The 22,169-nt window shown below is 40.2% G+C and overlaps 1 protein-coding gene and 1 non-coding gene across 7 annotated transcripts in view; one reads left to right on the forward strand and one right to left on the reverse strand.

The window, feature by feature from the left end:
- The window catches only part of NVL (nuclear VCP like), a 104,672-nt gene that overhangs the window by 15,214 nt on the left and 67,289 nt on the right, over positions 1–22,169 (forward strand). For 5 of the 6 annotated variants that reach the window (XR_005236059.2, XM_007988337.3, XM_037985516.2 and 2 more), the window contains 8 exons: positions 4,817–4,874; positions 8,000–8,272; positions 11,069–11,201; positions 11,423–11,499; positions 12,441–12,575; positions 15,608–15,709; positions 19,679–19,796; positions 21,604–21,748. Coding sequence is in view for 5 of the 6 variants with exons in the window: in XM_007988337.3 (XP_007986528.3) it covers positions 4,817–4,874; positions 8,000–8,272; positions 11,069–11,201; positions 11,423–11,499; positions 12,441–12,575; positions 15,608–15,709; positions 19,679–19,796; positions 21,604–21,748 (1,041 nt within the window). In the remaining variant the exon portion in view is untranslated. The remainder of the gene's footprint in view (positions 1–4,816; positions 4,875–7,999; positions 8,273–11,068; positions 11,202–11,422; positions 11,500–12,440; positions 12,576–15,607; positions 15,710–19,678; positions 19,797–21,603; positions 21,749–22,169) is intronic. The other variant, XM_007988340.3, reaches the window with a different exon arrangement.
- On the reverse strand, positions 10,749–10,855 carry LOC119619811 (U6 spliceosomal RNA). The gene has a single exon (XR_005236265.2). It is a non-coding gene; the product is annotated as a U6 spliceosomal RNA (small nuclear RNA).

The following is a 22,169-nucleotide window of genomic DNA, read 5'->3' on the forward strand; positions in this document are numbered from 1 at the left end:
CTAATTTTTTGTAGAAACGGAGTTTTGCCATGTTGCCCAGGTTGGTCTTGAACTTCTAGGCCCAAGCAGTCTGCCTGCTTGAGCCTCCCAAAGTGTTGGGATTATAGGTGTGAGCCATAGCACCCAGCTTTAGGCAACCATTGATTTGCTTTCTGTCACTGTGTGTTACATTGCATTTTGTAGAATTTTATTTGGAATCATACTTTTAAAGTCTGGATTCTTTTGTTCTTTCACTTAGCGTAATGATTTTGAGGTTTATCAATGTTGTGTGTATCAATAGTTCATTGCTTTTTATTGATGAGTATGTGTGGACATGCCACAATTATTTTATCTGTTTATCTATTTTGTTTTTGTTTTTGTTTTTTTTGAGACAGGGTCTCACTTTGTTGCCCAGGCTGGAATGTAGTGGAGTGGCATATCACAACTCACTGCAGCCTCTACCTCCTGGGCTCAAGCGATTCTCCCATACAGGTGCATGCTACCATGCCCAGTTAATTTTCTAATTTTTTGTAGAAACAGGGGTCTCACTATGTTTCCAGGCTGCTCTCATACTACTGGGTTCAAGCAATTCTCTTGCCTCAGACTTCCAGAGTGCTGGGATTACAGGTGTGAACCACCTTACCTGACCTATCTGTTTATCTCTTGTTGGGCAGTTGGTTTGTTTCCAGTTTCTGGCTATTACAAATTAAGCTGCGATGAACATTTATGTCCAGGTCTTTATGTGGACAGTATTTTCATTTCCTTTATTAAATATGTAAGATTGGAATAGCGGGGTCATATGATAGATGCATATTTAAGAAATTGCCAAACTATTTTCCAATGTATTTGTACCATTTTACTTTTACATTAGCAGTTTATGAGAATTCTACTCTTTCCACAAATTGCTAATATTTGGTATGGTCAGTGTTTAATTTTCAGTAGTATTTCACTGTAAATATGACATTAGCTTTAGGTTTTTTTGTAGATGTCCTTTGTCAGACTGAGGAAGTTTCCTAATATTCCTAGATTGCTGAGAATTTTTGTCATGAATAGATATTGCATTTGTCAAATGCTTTTCTGCATCTGTTGAAACATATCATTATGGCCTTTCCCTTTTAGTCTGTTAATTTGGTGAATTACATTGGTTCCCAGTATTAAGCCAATCTTGCATTCTGGGGATAAACACTACTTGGTCCTGATCTGTTATCTTTTTAATGTATTGTTGGCAGCCTGAGCAACATAGCGAGACTCTGTCTCTACAGAAAATTTAAAAATTAGCCAGGCATGGCGATGCGTGATTCTATCCCAGCTTCTTTGGTAGCTGAGGTAGGAGGATTGCTTGAGCCCCGGAGTTGAAGGTTACAGTGAGCTATAATTATGCCACTGCACTCCAGCCTGGGTGACAGAATGAGATCTAGTCTCTGAAGAAAAAAAAAAAAAGGAAAAAGAGTATTTGTTTGATGTTGTTTTCTTGAGATGGAGTCTCGCTCTTGTTGCCCAGGCTGGAGTGCAATAGCGTGATCTTGGCTCACTGCAACCACTGCCTCTCGGGTTTAAGCCATTCTCCTGCCTCAGCCTCCTGAGTAGCTGGGATTACAGGCACCTGCCACCATGCCCGGCTAATTTTCGAAAAGAAAGGGTATTAATTGGATTCAGTTTACTAATCTTTTTCTACAGATGTTTGCGTTTGTATGTCATATTGGTCCGAATTTTCTTTTACTCATTTTTGGAATGTCTGTCATGTTTTGGTGTTAGGGTTACACTGGCCTCATGATATTAGTGGGAAAGTGTTCTTTTGTTTTCTATTTTATGAAAACAAATTATGGAAATTCTTTTTTGAATATTTATTAGTGTTCACCCACAGTTTATCTAGGCCTAGAATCAACTTCCCCCAGAGTCTTCTTTTTCTGAAGGATTTTGATAAATTTTATCCTTATGAATTGTGAAAAATTGTATTTTTAAATCATTTGTTCATTTTCTCTCAGGTGTGGGATTTGTTGGCATAATGCTTTTGTCATCCTTTTAATGTCTATAGGATTTGGGGTGATAGCCCCATTTTACTGTTTGTAGCTCAACCTTTTTCATTTAGATTTAGCATAATTTTCTTCAGTTCCATATTCATGAGTATTTGTTTGTGTTACACTGTTGCATAATAAATAACTCTTTACTGCATATATCTTTGTACACATCACTTTTTTTTTTTTTTTTTTTTTTTTGAGATGGAGTCTGGTTCTGTGGCCCAGGCTGGAGTGCAGTGGCGTGATCTCGGCTTACTGCAAGCTCCGCTTCCCGGGCTCATGCCGTTCTCCTGACTCAGCCTCCCGAGTAGCTGGGACTACAGGCACCCGCCATCACTCCCGGCTAATTTTTCTATTTTTAGTAGAGTCGGAGTTTCACCGTGTTAGCCAGGATGATCTCAGTTTCCTGACCTTGTGATCCGCCCGCCTTGGCCTCCCAAAGTGCTGGGATTATAGGCGTGAGCCACCGCGCCCGGCCCACATCACTTTTTTATGTTGAATTTTTGGGGTGGAATTTCTCAAAGATTGATATTTTTGAGATTTCTCGTGCATTTGGACTTACCTTCCTAAAAATGTTGCCTCAGTTTATATTCCCAACAACTTTGTATAAAGGGCACATTTCTCTGCATCCCTGCAATCTTAGTTATACTCTAATTTATCTTTGCTGTTTTTATAGGCAAAATATTGATCTTTTTTTTTTTTCTTTTTTTGAGACGGAGTCTTGCTCTGTCACCCAGGCTGGAGTCCAGTGGTGCGATCTCGGCTCACTGCATCCTCTGCCTCCCGAGTTCAAGCAATTCTCCTGCCTCAGGCTCCTGAGTAGTTGGGACTACAGGCGTCCACCACCACTCCTGGCCAATTTTTGTATTTTTAGTGGAGACAGGGTTTCATCATGTTGGCCAGGCTGGTCTTAAACTCCTGACCTCAGGCAATCCGCCCACCTCGGCCTCCCAAAGTTCTGGGATCACAGGCTTGAGTCACTGCTCCTGGCCTTGATCATATTTTTCTTTGTAATTTTATAATTACTGAGGTTAGTTTTTTTGTTATTTCATATTTGTTTTGTGAATGGCTTGCTTTATGGGTTTTTTTCTATTTCATTTGAGAGGTATTTGAATTTTCCTTATTAGTTGTTGGAGTGTTTTGCATAAAATATACCTCTTTTTATATGTATTACAACTGCTTTCCCCATGTTGCCACTTCCCTTTTAATTTTTGTTTGCACCGTCTTTTCATTAGAGAAGTTTTGCATTTTTATATAGTCAAATCTTTCAGTCTTTTTCATTTTGGTTTATGCTGATATGCTTAGAAAGACCTCTCTCACAAGAGTGTGTAAAATAATTACTTACACTTTTTTCTTCTTTCTTTATGATGTTTAACTCTTTAATCCACTTGGAATTTTTTTTCTTTTTTTAGGGCATAAGTTGTAAGGCAAAACTTTTTTTTTTTCCAAATAGTTGAATGAAATACCTTATTTACATTGATTAGAATTGCTCCCAAGTAATACTGATTAATTTTAATGAACATAGAATTTGCTGGTTTTTTTTTTTTTTTATTGAGACAGGGTCTTGCTCTGTCACCCAGGCTTCAGTGCACTGACACAATCATGGCTCACCACAGTCTTGATATCCCAGGCCCAAGTGATCCTTCCACCTCAGCCTCACAAGTAGCTGGGACTACAGGTATGCACCAGCATGCCCAGCTAATTTTTTAATTTTTTTGTAGAGACACAGTCTCCCTTGGTTGCCCAGGCTATAATTTGTATCTTAATATCTTAATTATAACAGCATTTCATTGCATTCATATGAAGCTTTCTACAAAAAAAAAAAAAAAAAAGTCCTTTTCTTATTTAATTTTTTTTTTTTTTTTTTTTTTTTTTTGAGACAGTATCATACTGTCAGCCAGGCTGGAGCGCAGTGGCACGATCTTGGCTCACTGCAACCTCCATACCCTGGGCTCAAGCAATTCTCCTGCCTCAGCCTCCCGAGTAGCTGGGATGTGCCACCACACCTGGCTGAGTTTTGTATTTTTAGTAGAGACGGGGTTTCACCATGTTGACCAGACTGGTCTCTGTGAGCTCTTGACCTCAGGTAATCCACCCTCCTCGGCCTCCCAAAGTGCTGGGATTACAGGCACCGCGCCGGGCCTATTTAAATAATTTCCGAAGAAGTTTTAAATACTAGCAGAGTCCTAAAGTTACTTGAAGCTATTAGATAACAACTTTCAGTTATAATTAATTAAGACTACATTCTCAGCTTGTAGTTTATTAGGATTTATACTTCTTTTTTGATACAGGAAATTTATTTGCTCCTTCATCCCTGATGAACAGTCTTGGAGAAGTTGTATTTGGTTACATGGTTTGGTCATGTTGACTTTGTGAATTTGTTACTCAGAGTGCTTAATTATAGGTTGCTGAAGTATTTCCTCTACCTGAATCTGATATCCCCAAATGAGACCCTTGGGCCTGATGGAATTTGTATCTTTTATTTATTGCTAGGATAAATATAACTATAATTTATTTTGCATTTATGATACATTGTAAATGCATAAGGACTTTGCAAGCATTTATTTAATCCTTTGATAACTCTGGGAGACAGACATTACTTATTAAATCTCCGTTTTATAGATAAGGAAGCTGATGCTTAGAGAGGTTAAGTAATAACTGGTTAAGTTGGATTTTGAATCCTAGTTTCTCTGATTCCAGAGTTTGGACTCTTAACCACCATAATCGTTTGCCTGAATATATTTACTTGTTTTGGGTAATCATTTTTTTAGGATATGGGAGACAAAGTCTTTAAAACATTTTTCCCTCTTTTTACTGAGGTATACTGAAAGCTATTCTGATGATGATTCAAGTATGGAAGACTACCCAGATCCACAGGTAAGCCAAACATTTAGTGGGTCCACTTTGATTTTTTCTTTTTTAGTCGTTGTGATACCTCCTTTGAAAAACTCAGTAAGAGCTGGGCGTGGTGACTCACACCTGTAATCCCAGCATTTTGGGAGGCTGAGGCATGCAGATCACTTGAACCCAGGAGTTTGAGACCATCCTGGCCTACATGGCAAAACCCTGTCTCTATAAAAAGTACCAAAAAAATAAGCCTGGCCAACATGGTGAAACCTTGTCTCTATAAAAAATACAAAAATTTGCCGGGCATGTTGGCATGCACCTGTGATCCCAGCTACCTGGGGGGGCTGAGGTGGGAGAATCACTTGAGCCCAGGAGGTTGAGGCTGCAGTGAGCTGCAGTGAGCTGTGATTGTGCCACTTTACTCCAGCCTGGTGACAGAGGGAGACCTTGTCTTTTAAAAAAAAATAAGGTTAGCTGTCGTGGCTCACACCTGTAATCCTAGCACTTTGGAAGGCCAAGGAGGGTGGATCACTTGAGCCGAGGAGTTCAAGACCAGCCTATGTAACATGACAGAACCCCATCTCTCCCAAAAAAAACTCCCAAAATTAGCCAGGTGTAATACCTTGCACCTGTGGTCCCAGCTACTCAGGAAGCTGAGGTGGGAGGATCACTTAAGCCCAGGAGGCAGAGGTTGCAGTGAGCTGGGATTGCACCACTGCACTCCAGCCTGAGCAACAAAACCAGATCCTGTCTCAAAAAAAAAAAAAAAAAAAATTAGTAAGAAATAGAATAAAAGGCCAGGTGCTGTGGCTCACGTCTGTAATCCCAGCACTTTGGGAGGCTGAGGCAGGAAAATCACTTGAAACCAGGGGTTCAAGACCAGCTTGGGCAACACAGCAAGACTCTGTCTCTACAAAATACAAACAAAAATTAACTGGGTCTGGTGGCATACACCCATAGTCCTAGCTACTCAGGAGGCTGATGCTGGAGGATCGCTTGAGCCCAGGAGTTTGAGGCTACAGTGAACTATGATTGTGCCATTCTACTTCAGTCTGGGTGACAGACATGGCAAAAGAGAGAGAGAGAAGAGAAGGAAAGAAAGAGGGGAAGAAAAAAAGGATTAGGGCTAAAGGGAAGGAGAGAGGAAGGACAGGGAATAGAATAAGAGACTTTAGACATCTTCATCAATAAATAATTGAACACTTTCTGTGTTCAGTATTGGTGATGGATTAACCATCCTTCCAGTATTTGTGTTATAAGTCAGTTATACAAGGAAAAAGAAGGGAAGAGGATAGTTAGAAATAAGGGCAGACAAGAATAGAGTAATTAATAGTAAAAATGGAAAAAGGGATATACTTTTTGTCAAGGAGATGGCATTACTAATGAAGAGGCTTGATTAAAGGAGAATATGGAGATAATATAGTCAGCCCTCACCCTCCATGGGGGATTGGCCCTAGGGTCCCACATGAATACCTGCAAATGTTCAGGTCCCTTATGTAAAATGGCATCATGTTTGCATATAACCTTATATACATCCTCTTGTATACTTTAAATTATCTCTGGATTACTTATAATGCCTAATACAATGTAAATAAGATGTAAATAGTTTTTACACTATTTCTTTCTTTTTTTTTTTGAAAGGGAGTCTCACTCTGTTGCCCAAGCTGGAGTGCAGTGGTGCAATCTCAGCTCACTGCAACCTCTGCCTCCCAGGCTCAAGCAATTCTCCTGACTCAGCCTCCTGAGTAGCTGGGATTACAGGCAGGGTCTCACTTTGTCGCCCAAACTGGAGTGGAGTGGCGTCATCTTGGCTCACTGCACCCTCTGCCTCCCAAGTTCAAGTGATTCTCATGCCTCAGCCTCCTGAGTAGCTGGGATTACAGGCATGCACCACCACACCTAGCTAATTTTTGGTGTTTTTAGTAGAGATGGGGTTTCACCATGTTGACCAGGCTGGTCTTGAACTCCTGGCCTTGAGTGATCCACCCACCTTGACCTCCCAAAGTGCTGGGATTACAAACGTGAGCCACCATGCCCAGCCTACACTGTATTTCTTAATATTTGTATTATTTTTACTGGTGTATTTTTTTATTGCTTTTTATTTCCCAAATATTTTCGATTGAGGTTCATCGAATCCCTGGATGCAGAACCCTTGGATATAGAGGGCCAACTGTTTGTCAAATTATTTATAATTTGCTTTTTATTTTTTCCCTTGGTATATCAGTTTTGAATTTATTATCAAAATATTTGATCCAATTTTTGTGGGGACAGAGTCTCACTCTGTCACCCAGGCTGGAGTACAGTGGCATGGTCCTAGCTCACTGCAACCTCAAACTCTTGGACTCAAGTTGTCCTCCTACCTCAGCCTCCCAAGTAGCTAGGATAACAGACATGTGCCACCATGTCTGGGTAAATTTTAAATTTTTTGTAGAGACAGGGTCTCGCTATGTTGCCCAGGATAGTCTCGAACTCCAGGTCTCAAGCAGTTTTCCCAGTTTGGCCTCCCAAAGTGTTGGGATTACAGGGCATGAGCCACCACGCCCAGCCCCAATTTTGATTTAATGTAATAATAGTGACTCTCATTGGCAACCAGCTCATTTTCATACTTCTCTAGTGTATTTTTTTTAGAAGCAACCATGCTTACTTATTTTATTTAACCACCAGTTATGAATTGGTTTTCCATTGGAATGAAGTCTTTTTGAATAGTAAATGCTTGTTTGCAAGTCATCTTATTGAGGTGGAGTCTCACTCTGTCACCCAGGCTGGAGTGCAGTGGCGCAATCTCGGCTCACCGCAACTTCTGCCTGCCAGGTTCAAGTGATTCTCCTGCCTTAGCCTCCCAAGTAGCTGGGATTACAGGTGCCTGCCACTGCGCCCAGCTAATTTTTGTATTTCTAGTAGAGACGGTGTTTCACCATGTTGGCTAGGCTGATCTTGAACTCCTGACCTCAAGTGATCTGCCCACCTCGGCCTCCCAAAGTGCTGGGATTACAGGCATGAGCCACTGTGCCCAGCCTAACACCTATATATTCTGATTATAAATGTTCTGAGAGAAGTTGTTAAAAAAATAAAGAAAACATTATTATAGGCAGTACAACTTTTATGAGTACCTGTTGAGTAATTTATGCTAAACTTTTGTTTTATGTTTCTGCCAGTCAGCAAATCACATGAACAGTTCCCTGTTGTCTTTGTATCGAAAAGGAAATCCTGATTCTGTTTCAAATACTCCTGAGATGGAGCAAAGAGAAACCACCTCTTCAACACCACGGATAAGTTCCAAAACAGGCTCCGTTCCCTTGAAGACCCCTGCCAAAGATTCTGAGGGAGGATGGTTTATTGACAAAACCCCAAGTGGAAAGAAGGACAGTGTTTTCTTGGACCTATCAGATGAGAAAAGTGATCCTAAGAAGTCAATAACTGAGATACAGGTATTTTTGTAATGAAATTTTAGCCCCATATCATCGAAGTACATTTTGGCCTTTTAATTGAATACAGTATCAAGCAGATACTTGTGCTTTGTGGAAAACATAAGAACTTTGAAATATATGGAGAATTTGATCACATCGCACTACTTGCCATTCTTTCTATCCTAGTCTAAGCCTTTTCTTGTTCTTGACTTAATTATTGAAACAGCCTTCCAGCTGGAGTCTGTGTCCTTTCTTGTTCCCCTAGTTTATTCTTCACACTGAGATAGCTTTTTTTTTTTTTTTGAGACTGGATCTGGCTCTGTCACCAAGACTGGAGTGCAGTGATGTGATCTTGGCTTACTGTAACCTCTGCCTTCTGGGCTCAAGCCGTCCGCGACCTCAGCCTCCTATGTAACTAGGACTACCGACGTGCGCCACCACACCTAGCTCACTTTTATATCTTTTCTAGAGATGGAGTTTTGCTGTGTTGCCCAGGCTGGTCTTGAACTCTTGGGGTCAAGTGATCCACCCGCCTCAGACTCCCAAAGTTCTGGGATTATAGGCATGAGCCATCACATATTATCATTCTTTATTTAAAACCCTCCAGTGGCTTCATTCAGTCTCAAATCCAAAGGCCTGTGACAGCCACTAAAGTCCTTCATGATTTGGCTGCCGGGCTTTCTCTTCAGTTTCGTCTCCTACCACCCTGTTAGGTATGTGAATCTATTTCCTCAGCTGTAAATTTTACAAACTCTAAGTACAAATCAAGTGTTTCCCGTGAAAATTTAGTGTCCAAATTGAGATGTGCTATTAACTTAAAGTGTACATTAGACTTTGAAGACTTACTAAAAAATATAGAATGTAAAACATCTCATTAACAATTTTTTATATTGACTGTTGAGATGATAATATTTTGGATATACTGGGTTAAGTAAAATAGATTATTAAATGAATTTCGTATGTGGCTCACATATTCCTCATGGACAATGATGCTTCAACTGGTTTCTAAGAACCAAGCCCTTTGATTTGGCAGAACCTTTCCCCTTTTGATTTATTAATAGGCCTGTCCAAATCTCTTTGCTTTAATTATCCGTGTCATCCATCTATAGAGAACATTGTTATGGTGGGCAAGAACTCGAGTCTTAATGCTGAATTACTTTTTTTGGTTTGAGAAGTGGTCTGCCTTGTCACCCAGGCTGACATGGTACAGTGGCATGATCACAACTCACTGTAACCTCCACCTCCTGGGCATAAGCCATCCTCTCACCTCAGCCTTCCAAGTAGCTGGGACTACAGGTGCCCACCACCACACCTGGCTAAGTTTTGTATTTTTGTAGAGATGGGGTTTGGCCATGTTGCTCAGGCTGGTCTTGAACTTCTGAGCTCAAGTGATCCACCCACCTCAGCCTGAATTATACTTTTAAAAAATTTTTTTTGGCTGGGCGTGGTGGCTCACACCTGTAATCCCAGCACTTTGGAAAGCCGAGGCGGGCAGATCACAAGGTCAGGAGATTGAGACTATCTTGGCTAACATGGTGAAACCCCATCTCTACTAAAAATACAAAAAGTATTAGGAGGCTGAGGCAGGAGAATGGCGTAAACCTGAGAGGCGGAGCTTGCAGTGAGCTGAGTTCGTGCCACTGCACTCCAGCCTGGGCGACAGAACGAGACCCCATCTCAAAAAAATAAAAATTATTTTTTAAGAGTTGGAATATTGCTGCATTGCCCAGGCTGAAGTGCAGTCACTTTTCGCAGGCATGATCACAGAACATTATAGCCTCAAAACCCTGAACTCCAGTGGTCCTTTTGCCTCTCAAGTAGCTGGGGCTACAGGTGTGTCCCAGTGTGCTTGGCTGAATTTGTTATGACTTTCAAAGCAGCTCTATAGTCATATTTAATTTAGTGAATCATCAGCTGTCAGATGAAGATAACTATGTAGAAGACTCAGTGAGAAATAAAAGGTAAATATCAGTGTCCTTAATCAAGGAGCTCACAATTCAGAGAGAGAGACAGAGATAAGTAAATCACTCATACAAGGCAGATTATGCTAACTGATAATAGTTGCAAATGCAGTGTCCTGGGAATGTGAAGACGAGGTTAAATCTAACTGAAAGAGGGCCTTGCAGTGTGTCTCACGCCTATAATCCCAGCACTTTGGGAGGCTGAGATGGGCAGATCACCTGAGGTCAGGAGTTCAATACCAGCCTGGCCAACATGGCGAAACCCCATCTCTACTAATAATATAAAAATTAACTAGGCGTGGTGGTGGGCATTTGTAGTCCCAGCTACTTTTGAGAGGCTGAGGCAGGAGAAACGTTTGAATCTGGGAGGCAGAGGTTGCAGTGAGCTGAGATCATGCCGTTGCACTCTAGCCTGGGTGACAAGAGCGAAACTCTGTCTCAAAAAACAAAACAAAAGAAAACAAAAACCTCTAACTGAAAAAATCTGGAAAAGAAGTGGCATTCAAATGTTAAGATTTCTTTTTTCTTTTTTTTTCCCCCATATGGAATGCTTCACAAATTTCAGTGTCATCCTTGCACAGCAACCATGCTAATCTTCTTTGTATCATTCCAATTTTAGTGTATGTGCTGCCAAGGCCAGCACCAAATGTTAAGTTTTAAATTGAGCTTTAAGGGCATGAGGAGAAGGACATTCCCAATAGACAGCATCTTTGAGCAAAGAGATTGGGAATAGTTAATAGAGGTGAAAGTGCTAGGGCAGGAATTAATTTTCTTTACAATGCCCCTCTTTAAAAAATAAAACAATTATTGGCATAGAATTTGAAGCATGGCATATTTAAATTTATTTTCTTTTCAGGGTTCAAAAGATTCTTCCCTTTTGGAGAGTGATATGAAACGGAAAGGTAGGCTAAAGAATAAAGGAAGCAAAAGGAAGAAAGAAGATCTTCAGGAAGTAGATGGAGAAATTGAAGCTGTCCTGCAAAAGAAAGGTAAGGTGTGAGTCTTGTTGGTGGCAGTGGTCGTGTTTGCTGTGAGAGAAACATCATTCTGTTCCAAGCTGTTTTGCTTGAGGGACCTTCTATGTGCAGAAATGTTTATCAGAAAATGTTTCTATATTTAATGGACCTTTGTTTACTTAAAGACTATTCATTATAATTATGAGTTACTACTGAACCATTAATCTTTTCATCTCCTCATTTTTGTTTACCAGCTAAAGCCAGGGGGTTAGAATTCCAGATCTCCAACGTGAAGTTTGAAGATGTGGGAGGCAATGATATGACGTTAAAAGTTAGTGCAAATTCTGAAATTTATCTCAAATGGATATATTACTAATCAGTTATGAAAAAAAAGCCTACCTCTTTGTTTCTAATATGATCTGAGTACAGAAAAGGAAAAGGAAACCAGGAAGGTTGAGAAGGGCAAACCTGACCTGTACCCTTTAGGGCGTTGCAGGAGAAAAGATGCATACTATTTTGAACTTTTCTGTTATTTTGATTATAGTATATATATATATAAAGATCCATGTTGTTTAAAGATCCATGCTTCATAAGTAATATTGTCTTAATAGTACTAATAGTAATGGTAACTGTATTTATTTTTTATTTTATTTTTTGTTTTTGTTTTTGTTTTGCTTTTTTTTTTTTTTTTTTTTTTTTTTTTTTTGAGAAGGAGTATAGCTCTGTCACCAGGCTGGAGTGCAGGGGCATGATCTCAGCTCACTGCAACCTCCGCCTTCCAGGTTCAGGCATTTCTCCTGCGTCAGCCTCCTGAGTAGCTGGGATTACAGGCACGTGCCACCATGCCCAGCTAATTTTTGTATTTTTAGTAGAGACAGGGCTTCACCATGTTAGCCAGGATGGTGTCAATCTCCTGACTTCGTGATCTGCCCACCTCCGCCTCCTAAAGTGCTGGGATTACAGGCATGAGCCACCACGCCCGGCCATAATGGTAACTTTATTTTTAATGCCTATTCTTTTTCATCGGCCATGCTCTTTAACTTTGCATTACATCCTCAAGGTACATAATGTTACAGTTTAGGAAATAGCTCCTCAGAGAGGTTGTTGCTGAAATCACACAGTAGGTACCAGAGCCAGGATTCAAACTCTGATCTAAGTCTAAATTGTATATTCTACCTATCTGTTCCATTTTGCTGCTCCGAAAAATAGGACATTTCATTCTACTTTGATTCTTCTGTCTTGAAAGACGTCTTTGTGCTTATCCTCTGCTAGGAGGTCTGCAAGATGCTCATACACATGCGTCACCCGGAGGTGTACCACCACCTGGGCATCGTGCCCCCTCGTGGAGTTCTCCTTCATGGGCCACCAGGCTGTGGGAAGACTTTACTTGCACATGCAATTGCTGGGGTGAGGCTTGCTGACACTTGTTTGCTTTTGCTGTTTTTGTTGTTATTATTTGTTTTTGTTTTTTCTCTTTGGTCAGCGTAAACTAGACATGGCATTCTTCAGGAAGAGAACATAGTCATTGGAACTGATCCCTTTGTTATCACGCTGATATTATTTGTGGTATTTATTCATTTAGTTTATTGTTTCTCAGAGCAACTTGAGGGTTTGTTTGTTTTTTTTAATGTATGTAATTGTTTATATGGCAAGAGTTAGGTAGAAAGTAAAATAATACAGTTCTTTTTTTTTTTTTGGAGACGGACTTTCACTCTGTTGCCCAGGCTGGAATGCAGTGGTGTGATCTTGGCTCACTGCAACCTCCGCCTCCCAGGTTCAAGCAATTCTCCTGTCTCAGCCTCCCCAGTAGCTGGGACTACAGGCACATGCCGCCACGCCCGGCTAATTTATTACATTTTACTAGAGACAGGGTTTCACCCTGTTGCCCAGGCTGGTCTCGAACTCCTGAGCTCAGGCAATCCGCTCATCTCAGCCTCCCAAAGTGCTAGGATTACAGGTGTGAGCCACCGCGCCCAGCCATAATAATACAGTTTTAAACAAACCTTTTTATTAACACATAGCTTACATTTTAGTTACTTTGCTTTCCCTTTAACCCAATAGTTACTTTATTTTACTTATTTTTTTGAGACAGAGTTTCACTGTCGCCCAGGCTGGAGTGCAATGGTGCAGTCATGACTCACTACAGCCTCAACCTCCCAGGCTCAAGTTGTCCTCCCACCTCAGCCTCCCAAGTAACTGAAACCACAGACACACACCACCACGCCCAGCTAATGTTTTTGTTTTTTTTATAGAGACGGAATCCCACTATGTTGCCCAGGCTGGTCTTAAACTCCTGGCCTCAAGCAGTCCTCCTGTCTCAGTCTTCCAAAGTGCTGGGATTACAGGCATGGGCCACAGCACCTGCCCTCCCAGTGGTTCTTAGGAGCAGTAAAATAAGAAAATTAGGGTTATATTATTTTTCATAGAGCTAAATTTATTCAAAATTTCTATTTAGAGTCATGTTCTTATACTTTTTAGTTTTAAAATAATTCTTTCTAAAATGGTAATAATAGACACTTACTTTGTGAAATTAAAAGTTAGCAATCTTATTTTAACCCTCTCAGATTTTTCAGAAACTGTAGGGGGCAGTAATGTAAAATATCCGAGTAACTTCAATTAGAAAAATAGCATGCTTGCCGGGCGCAGTGGCGCATGCCTGTAATCCCAGCACTTTGGGAGGCTGAGGCATGTGGATCATCTGAGGTCGGGAGTTGGAGACCAGTCTGACCAACATGGAGAAACCCCATCTCTACTAAAAATACAAAATAAGCCTGTAATCCCAGCTACTCGTAGACAAAGGCAGGAGAATCGCTTGAACCAGGGAGGCGGAGGTTGCGGTGAGCCAGCACTCCAGCCTGGGCAACAAGAGTGAGACTCCATCTCAAAAAAAAAAGAAAAAGAAAAATAGCATATTATACCAAGCACTAATACAATAATGTTCTGTAAAAGAAAATCATTTGTAAAGGGGGACTTGATTGGTTTGCTTCATTTTTGTTGAATAATTCCATTACATGACTACTGCATGCCAGACTTTGGAATATAGTGTTAAGTACCACAATCCTAGTTCTAATATGAGAGAGACATTAAACAGTCATTCATATAAATAAATGCTGTACGTAATAACAACTATAATAAGTGGAAGACAAGAAGTGCAAAATGCTATGTGGTATGTTGGGATTCCCAAATTAGAGTTGGGTTCAAGGAAGGTATGGTTGAGGAAGTGAAATTTTAAGATAAGCACAAGAATGAGAGAACAGTAGTATCTCTTCTCTCTCTCTCTCTTTTTTTTTTTTCCTTGAGACAGATTTTCACTCTGTTGCCCAGGCTGAGTGCAGTGGCATGATCACAGCTCATTGCAGCCTTGACTTCTCAGGCTCAAGTGATCCTCCTGCCTCAGCCTCGCAGGTAACTGGGACTGCAGGCATGCATCAGCATGCCTGGCTAATTTATTATTTTTTGTAGAGGTGGGGTCTCACTGTGTTGCCCAGGCTGGTCTCAAACTCCTCTCAATGTGCTGGGATTACAGGCGTGGGCCTCCACACCTGGCCTCTTCTTAAAAGAGTCTCACTCCTCTGACTAGCAACTGGCTACTCTCCGGGTTAGGATTTGGAGAAATACTGGCAGGATGTGTGGGAAACATCTGTGTCACAACCCTTGTATTATCTCCTCAGCAGATGGGTAGGAATTGTTTTGATAGGCCAGGAATGGTCACTCCTGTAACCCCAGCACTTCGGGAGGCTGAAGTGGGAGGATTGCTTGAGGCTAGGAGTTTGAGACCAGCCTGGGCAACATAGTGAGACACAGTCTCTCAAAAAAAAAAACAACCAAGAATTGCTTTGGGTCAGCCATAAGTGGGGGTAACATATCTCTTGAGAGTCAAGACCCTTTATTCAGAAAAGAGAACATAATTTTATAGTGACATGTATAAAATAAAAACAAGTTAAATGTGTTTGCATTAAACCATTGATTTTTTTTTTTTTTTTTTTTTTTTTTTGAGATGGAGTTTTGCTCTTGTTGCCCAGGCTGGAGTGCAATGGCGCGATCTTGGCTTACCGCAACCTCTGCCTCCCGGGTTCAAGTAATTCTCCTGCCTCAGGCTTCCCGAGTAGCTGGGATTACAGGCATGCGCCACCATGCCTGGCTAATTTTTGTATTTTTAGTATTAAGATGTGGTTTCTCCATGTTGGTCAGGCTGGTCTCGAACTCCCGACCTCAGGTGATCCGCCCATCTCGCCTCCCAAAGTAGTGGGATTATAGGCCTGAGCCACTGTGCCCAGCCAGAACCATTGATTTTCAAATAGTGTTTTTCACTGAGCCAACATAAAAAGATGAAGTTCCTCAGGAAACTAGCCATTTCAAAAATTTGAGGGGACTGGATAAAGAAAAAGTAGAGCCATTAAAATTTGAATATTTGGTTATTCTTTTATGTGTCTGCATAGGAACTTGACCTGCCAATTTTGAAAGTGGCTGCTCCAGAGATTGTGTCTGGAGTATCCGGAGAGTCTGAGCAGAAGCTGAGAGAACTATTTGAGCAAGCTGTGGTGAGTCAGTTAATGACTAATGCCAGGTGGTCAGACGCTACCAGTTTATATTACAGATCCTGCTTTTTCTGATGCTAGTATTTGTTAAGCCACTCACTGGCCATTCTTTTATTAATATAAACATGGTAATTTGCTATGCATGATGGCTAAATATTTAAAGTAGATTTAGTGATACCCACTGTTGGATAAATAACCCTTTTCATTTGAAATCAAACATAAATATAATTGGTGAGAAATTCTGGGCTGTCATACTGTAGTCATATGTTGAAAATATATTATCCTTATGATATTTTCCACTCACTTTTACTTTCCTCAACTTAAGTTTGGCCAAAAAAAAAATTTGTAAGCAATGTAAAAATTGTTATTTAGGATATTAAACCATAAAAATGCCAGAGTAAGTTCTGTCATTCCTTACTAGTAAACTAGGGCAATAGTAATATCCAAATCTCATGTGGCTATTGAGAGTATTAAATGAGAGAATTCTTATAAAACCTTTGATATGGTGCCTTGCACACAGCACAAGCCCTGTAAATATTAGCTGTAATATTATTCACACTTGAACAAATATCACTGTGTTTAAAATTTAAAAGTGGGGAAAAGTTTAATTTTATGTCATTATTAGCACTGACAATATATAGTAGCTGATGAATATCCAATACAACTGCTAGAAGCCTGTGTGAAATTAGAAGAGAAATTATATTTAAGCAGTAATTGAGAAAAAAAAACATTTTAAATAACAAGAATGGGTAGGCCATCTACTTAGTTATTGTGTGGGCTGACATTGAAAAAGCTGTGGGCAGCACTTGGAGGATAAAGAGAAAAAGGGTGGAAAGGGCAGGGTACAGAGCAAAGCTGAACTTTTTCAGGTGCTACCTGTTTCCCAAAACGCAGTGGATTCCATTGTTAAATTGGCATGCATAGCCAGAGACAAGTAGTAAATTTTGTGTGTATGGTAAACACGATGAATAAGGATAAAAGACAAATGGCATCTTTAGGTTGTTAGTTCTGTGTTTAAACCTCTCACTAAACCAGTACTGAGCCAGTACGGTACCTTACGGTAGATGCTCAGTAAATATGTGGCCTAGCACCCTGCTTTTCCTGGTCCCCTCTTCCCTAATGAGAATGAGTACAGTAAAGCATGTGGATCAGAGAACAAAAAGGTGAAATCCAATCAAGTGATACTTGGTTGAAAACTATGCTTTCTTTAGGCCACATTCTGATGACCATCATTTATTCTTTTTTTTTCCCCCATTCAACTTTCCAGGTCACTGACAAGTACTGATGTGCTTGTTTTCTGACGCTTTTGGCCCCTGTAATTTTACTCCTTTGTAACTGGGTAATATATCTAGCAGTCATAGGCATCTTTTGCAAACATTGTCATAAGGATGATTAGGGAAGACAGTCAGCTAGTGATAGGCTAAATATCTTTCCCTTTAAGATGTGGTGGTTCCCATGGTTTTGAGATGCCTTAAGCGATGCTGACAGCCTTACTTAGCATAATCACTGTCACTCCTAACCATTGAGTAACTGAGTAAAATGATTTAGATTGTACATCTAGATAATTTTCTTCAATTTTTTTCATTTTAACTGATCCTTCTCTCTTTTTTGTGGTAAAATATATATAACAGAATTTACCATTTTAAACATTTTTTTAAGTTTTTGTAAATTATTTTATTTCTTCCATGATGATTTAGAGGGACTGTCTTCAAACCAGTACGGATACTTCATAAATAATACCTGGCTGTTTTCTAACCAGTTGAGTAATTTGTTGCACAATAAGCCACCTCACATCTTTCAGCAAGAAATACACTAAATTTTAATAGTAAGGACATTACACAACGAATTAGGACAACAATTTAAATTTGCTTTAAGTATTTCTTTGGGGGAGAGGACACTGCACTTCTACTCAATGAAGAGAAACATTTTTACAGTCCAGAGGTCTTTTATTTTTTAACACCTATTATGCCATGAATTCACAGGGAAGAGGTTCCAGCAGCTCAGGCTCCTTCCTATTGATTCTCAGAGTGCACTTCTCTGGGTGGAGCACGCTGATGCTTTCCCTTTTGTTTCTTTTTTCTGATCATTTTCCTCCACACGTTTCAGAAAGCTATCTCGGCTCTTAGAGAGAGTGCTTAATGTGCTCAGTATGCACATTGATTCTCATACATTGATTATTTTCTTGGCAAGAATCTTGCCCTTAACTTGCTTCTTTACAACAATGCCAGCAGCATGCTGGATAACGTTATAAACTCTTCCAGTTTTGCATTGGTAACACTTGTGGGACATTCCTTTTTGAACAGTACCCATTCCCTTGATGTCTACAGTATCACATTTCTTCCTTTTCTTTTCCTTTTCCTTTTCTTTCTGACAGAGTCTTGTTCTGTCGCCCAGGCTGGAGTGCAGTGGCACAGTCTCGGCTCACTGCAATCTCCGCTTCCTGGGTTCAAGCAATTCTCTTGCCTCAGCCTCCCAAGTAGCTGGGATTACAGGCATGCACTACCCACCAGCTAATTTTTTTTTTTTTTTTTTTTTTTGAGATGGAGTCTCTCTCTGTTGCCCAGGCTGGAGTGCAGTGGCGTGATCTCAGCTCACTGTAACCTCCGCCTTCCGGGCTCAAATAATTCTCCTGCCTCCTCCTCCCGAGTAGCTGGGATTACAGACATGCACCACCACGCCCGGCTAATTTTTGTATGTTTAGTAGAGATGGGGTTTCACCATGTTGGCCAGGCTGGTCTTGAACTCCTGACCTCTGGTAATCTATACACCTTGGCCTCCCAAAGTGCTGGGATTACAGGAGTGAGCCATGGCGCCCAGCCTACAATATCACATTTCTTATAGATTTGCATATATATAGCCAAAGGAACAGCTCCATGTTTTCTGAAAGGCTTAGAGAACAACTATCAGGTGCCTCTCCTCTTTCCCTTTGTGTTCATCATTTTGGTTAATGACTGGCAGATGGCAGTTCCAACTGAAAAGGCCATTTTAAACATTTTTAAGTGTACAATTCTGTGGCATTAAGTACATTCATATTGTTGTGTAATCATTACCCACATCCATTTCCAGAACGTCTTCATGTTCCCACACAGTAACTCCCCATTCCTCTCTCCCACCAGTCCCTGGCCACCACCACCATTCTACTTTTTGTCTCAATGAATTTGACTACTCTCGGTAGCTGATCCTTACCTCTTAACTTATTCTTTCTGAACCGTATCTAGTTTATTTCTTAAAAACAAAACAAAACAAAAAACTGGAGGTGATCTTTACACTGATGTATTAGAACTTTACCATCCTTCCTTATTCAGTGTAGCCTTTAAAATAAGCTTCTGGTACTTTTCAGTGTGGATGCTGGGAAAGTTCTGGAGATGGACAGTAGTGACATTTACACAACAGTCTGGAAATATTTAATGCCACTAAACTATATACCCAAAGTGGTTAGAATGGTAAATTTTATGTGTATTTTTCACAGATTTTTTTAAAAGCTTCTGGTGCTTCTCCAATTTCCTCTTATAGCAAATTATAGAGAAAGGCTTGGAGATTCTTATGTTGGTAGAAACCCTCATAAAGTTTCTAGTAAGCTTGGTTTTGCTAATTTAAAGTTTAGAAACTTGTTGTCTTAATTTTTTTTCTGTGCATATGCTTATCCAAAATCATTGTTTCTGTTTCATAGCATAGCAAATGTATCTAATTTACAAAAGAATTTCAATAGATTTATCACAAAACATGCATTGATGGAGAGACTGTAAATGTGCAGCCCTATCTGCGGTCCCTTACTGTGTACTTTTAATCATCTTGGTTCTCTTAAGTCAGATAAAAATCAGAAGTAATACATGTGAACTGCCTTTTTTAGGGTTATTCTTTTGGTAAATGATCCTTGACCTTTAAGATTTTTTAAAAACTGTTTATGCTTAACTGTGCTTCAGTATAGGGGATGTATTTATGGTTGTCTTTTTGTGATATTTTTATTTCTAGTCAAATGCACCATGTATCATTTTCATTGATGAAATTGATGCTATTACCCCCAAAAGAGAAGTTGCTTCAAAAGATATGGAACGAAGAATTGTAGCCCAACTCCTAACCTGCATGGATGGTTAGTTTAAAATAATAAATTCATTTTAAGAGAATAAATTTTTTTAATAGTGTAATTAATACATGAAGATATAAAATAATATTCAAATAATAAATATCAAATAGTGTAAAAAAAAAGTCATACTGGGCACAGTGGCTCATGCCTGTAATCCTAACACTTTGGGAGGCTAAGGTAGGAGGACTGCTTGAGCCTAGTAGTTTGAGGCCAGCCTGGGCAACATAGCAAGATGCTACCTCTAAAAATAAATAAAAAGAAATAGCACTTGTTTTGTGTACACAAGAAAATTTGAAGTATATATTTTATGTTCCTTGCATTACCAAGTTGCAGGTTGCTTCTTCTTCTGATTAGTGGATTGATTGATTGATGAGATAGAGTATTGCTCTGTCACCCAGGTTGGAATGCAGTGGCACAATCACAGCTCACTGTAGCCTTGACCTCCTGGGCTCAAGTGATCCTCCCATTTAAGCCTCCCAAGTAGCTGGGACCACAGGTGTGCACCACCATGCCTGGCTTTTTTTTTTTTTTTTTTTTGAGACAGAGTCTCTCTCTGTTGCCCAGTCTTGAGTGCAGTGGCACGATCTCAACTCGCTGCAACCTCTGCCTCCTGGGTTCAAGCTATTAGCCTGCCTCAGCCTCCTGAGTAACTGGGATTACAGGTGCGTGCCACCACACCTGGCTGATTTTTGAGACGGGGTGTTGCCAAGTTGGCCAGGCTGGTCTTTTTGTGATATTTTTATTTCTAGTCAAATGAGGCAGGTTGATCACCGGCCTCAGCTTCCTAAAGTGCTGGGATTACAGGTGTGAGCCACTGTGCCTGGGATTTTTTTTTTTTTTAAAGACAGTCTCACTATGTTGCCCAGGCTGGTCTTGAACTCCTGGGCGTAGTCTTTCTGCTTCAGCCTCCCAAAGTGCCAGGATTCTGTTTCATTTTTATCTAAAATTTTCTTGTCATGTCTTTGAGGCCTGTATTCTGAGAAAAAGCTTTCATGGCTTCCTGCTGTCTAAAGAACACACTGTATAAATTTATACATGATTTCATGATTTCCTTATGATTTCATCTTATTACTTTCTTGTTACCTGTGAGGGAAAATAACCTCAGACTCCCTGCTATTCTATCCTGGTTCAGTTGAGAGAAATAATACTTAGGAAAGATAAGATTTAAGCCCTCAGTTTTGTCTGTTCCTAGAAATACATTCCTAGATTAAGCCCGAACAGCTGAAGACTATTTTATATTCCCCTGCTCGAATTAATTTTATCAGTCTATTCTGAGCCATACACTTCAGCATCCTCCCCAGCCTCCCTGTTGTCCTGCTCACCTTGCATGGATTTGCCATGCATGCTTGACCCTCTGTGCTTTCACTCATGCTCTTTCTTCTACATAGAATTCCATTAACCTATATATCTGCTTGTTAAAATTCTATTTACCCTTCAAGCCTTTTCTGAAATGTTACTGCCTCCATGAACCCTCCCTTATTCCTCAGTTGGAATTCATGATGTCTTTTCTTGTATTACCATGGTGCTTTGTTTGTATCTGTTATTATACTTCACAAAATTTGTCTGATGCCATTTTTTTATTTACACACTCGATGTTTCTCAATAGATTGTGAACTGCTGAGGACAGAGTTTGTATTGTATTTATCCTCCTTATACCTTTTACATATTTGACATTTAATAAATGTTGATTTTATGTGTACGTCGCTGTCAAAATCTGTAATACTTTCTCTTTAACCATGAAATGATTTCTGTAACCATTGTTGCCCTCAATGTCAAGTGCTTTGTTCACCACTCTTTCTCTGTCTCTTACTAGATCTGAATAATGTGGCTGCTACAGCCCGGGTGCTAGTTATTGGAGCTACTAATCGACCAGACTCATTAGACCCTGCTTTGAGACGTGCAGGAAGGTTCGACCGAGAAATATGCCTAGGTATCCCAGGTGAAGCATCCAGAGAAAGGTATATTCTTATAGAATGAAGTTTGTATGCCACTAAGTCATCTTAACTGAATGGTTTGAAAGTAAGAGGTGAGAAATACCATGTAGCCTTTTCTTTCTCTCTCACTTTCTTTTTGTACCAATTACGTTGATTTGGAAAAGGAGAAGCCCACATTAAGAAAATGATTTATGCTTGGGTGCAGTGGCTCAGGCCTGTAATCCCAACACTTTGGGAGACTGAGGCAGGAGGATCACTTGAGACCAGGAGTTTGAGCCTGGGCAACATAGTGCGACACTGTCTCTACAAAAAATCAAATTAGCTGTGCACATACCTGTAGTCCTAGCTAGTCAGGAGGCTGAAGCACAGGAGGATTGCTTGAGCCCAGGAGTTCGAGGCTGCAGTAAGTCATGATTGTGCCTCTGCACTCCAACCTGGGTGACAA

Source organism: Chlorocebus sabaeus, chromosome 25, assembly GCF_047675955.1.
Source record: "Chlorocebus sabaeus isolate Y175 chromosome 25, mChlSab1.0.hap1, whole genome shotgun sequence".
NCBI lineage: Eukaryota > Metazoa > Chordata > Mammalia > Primates > Cercopithecidae > Chlorocebus > Chlorocebus sabaeus.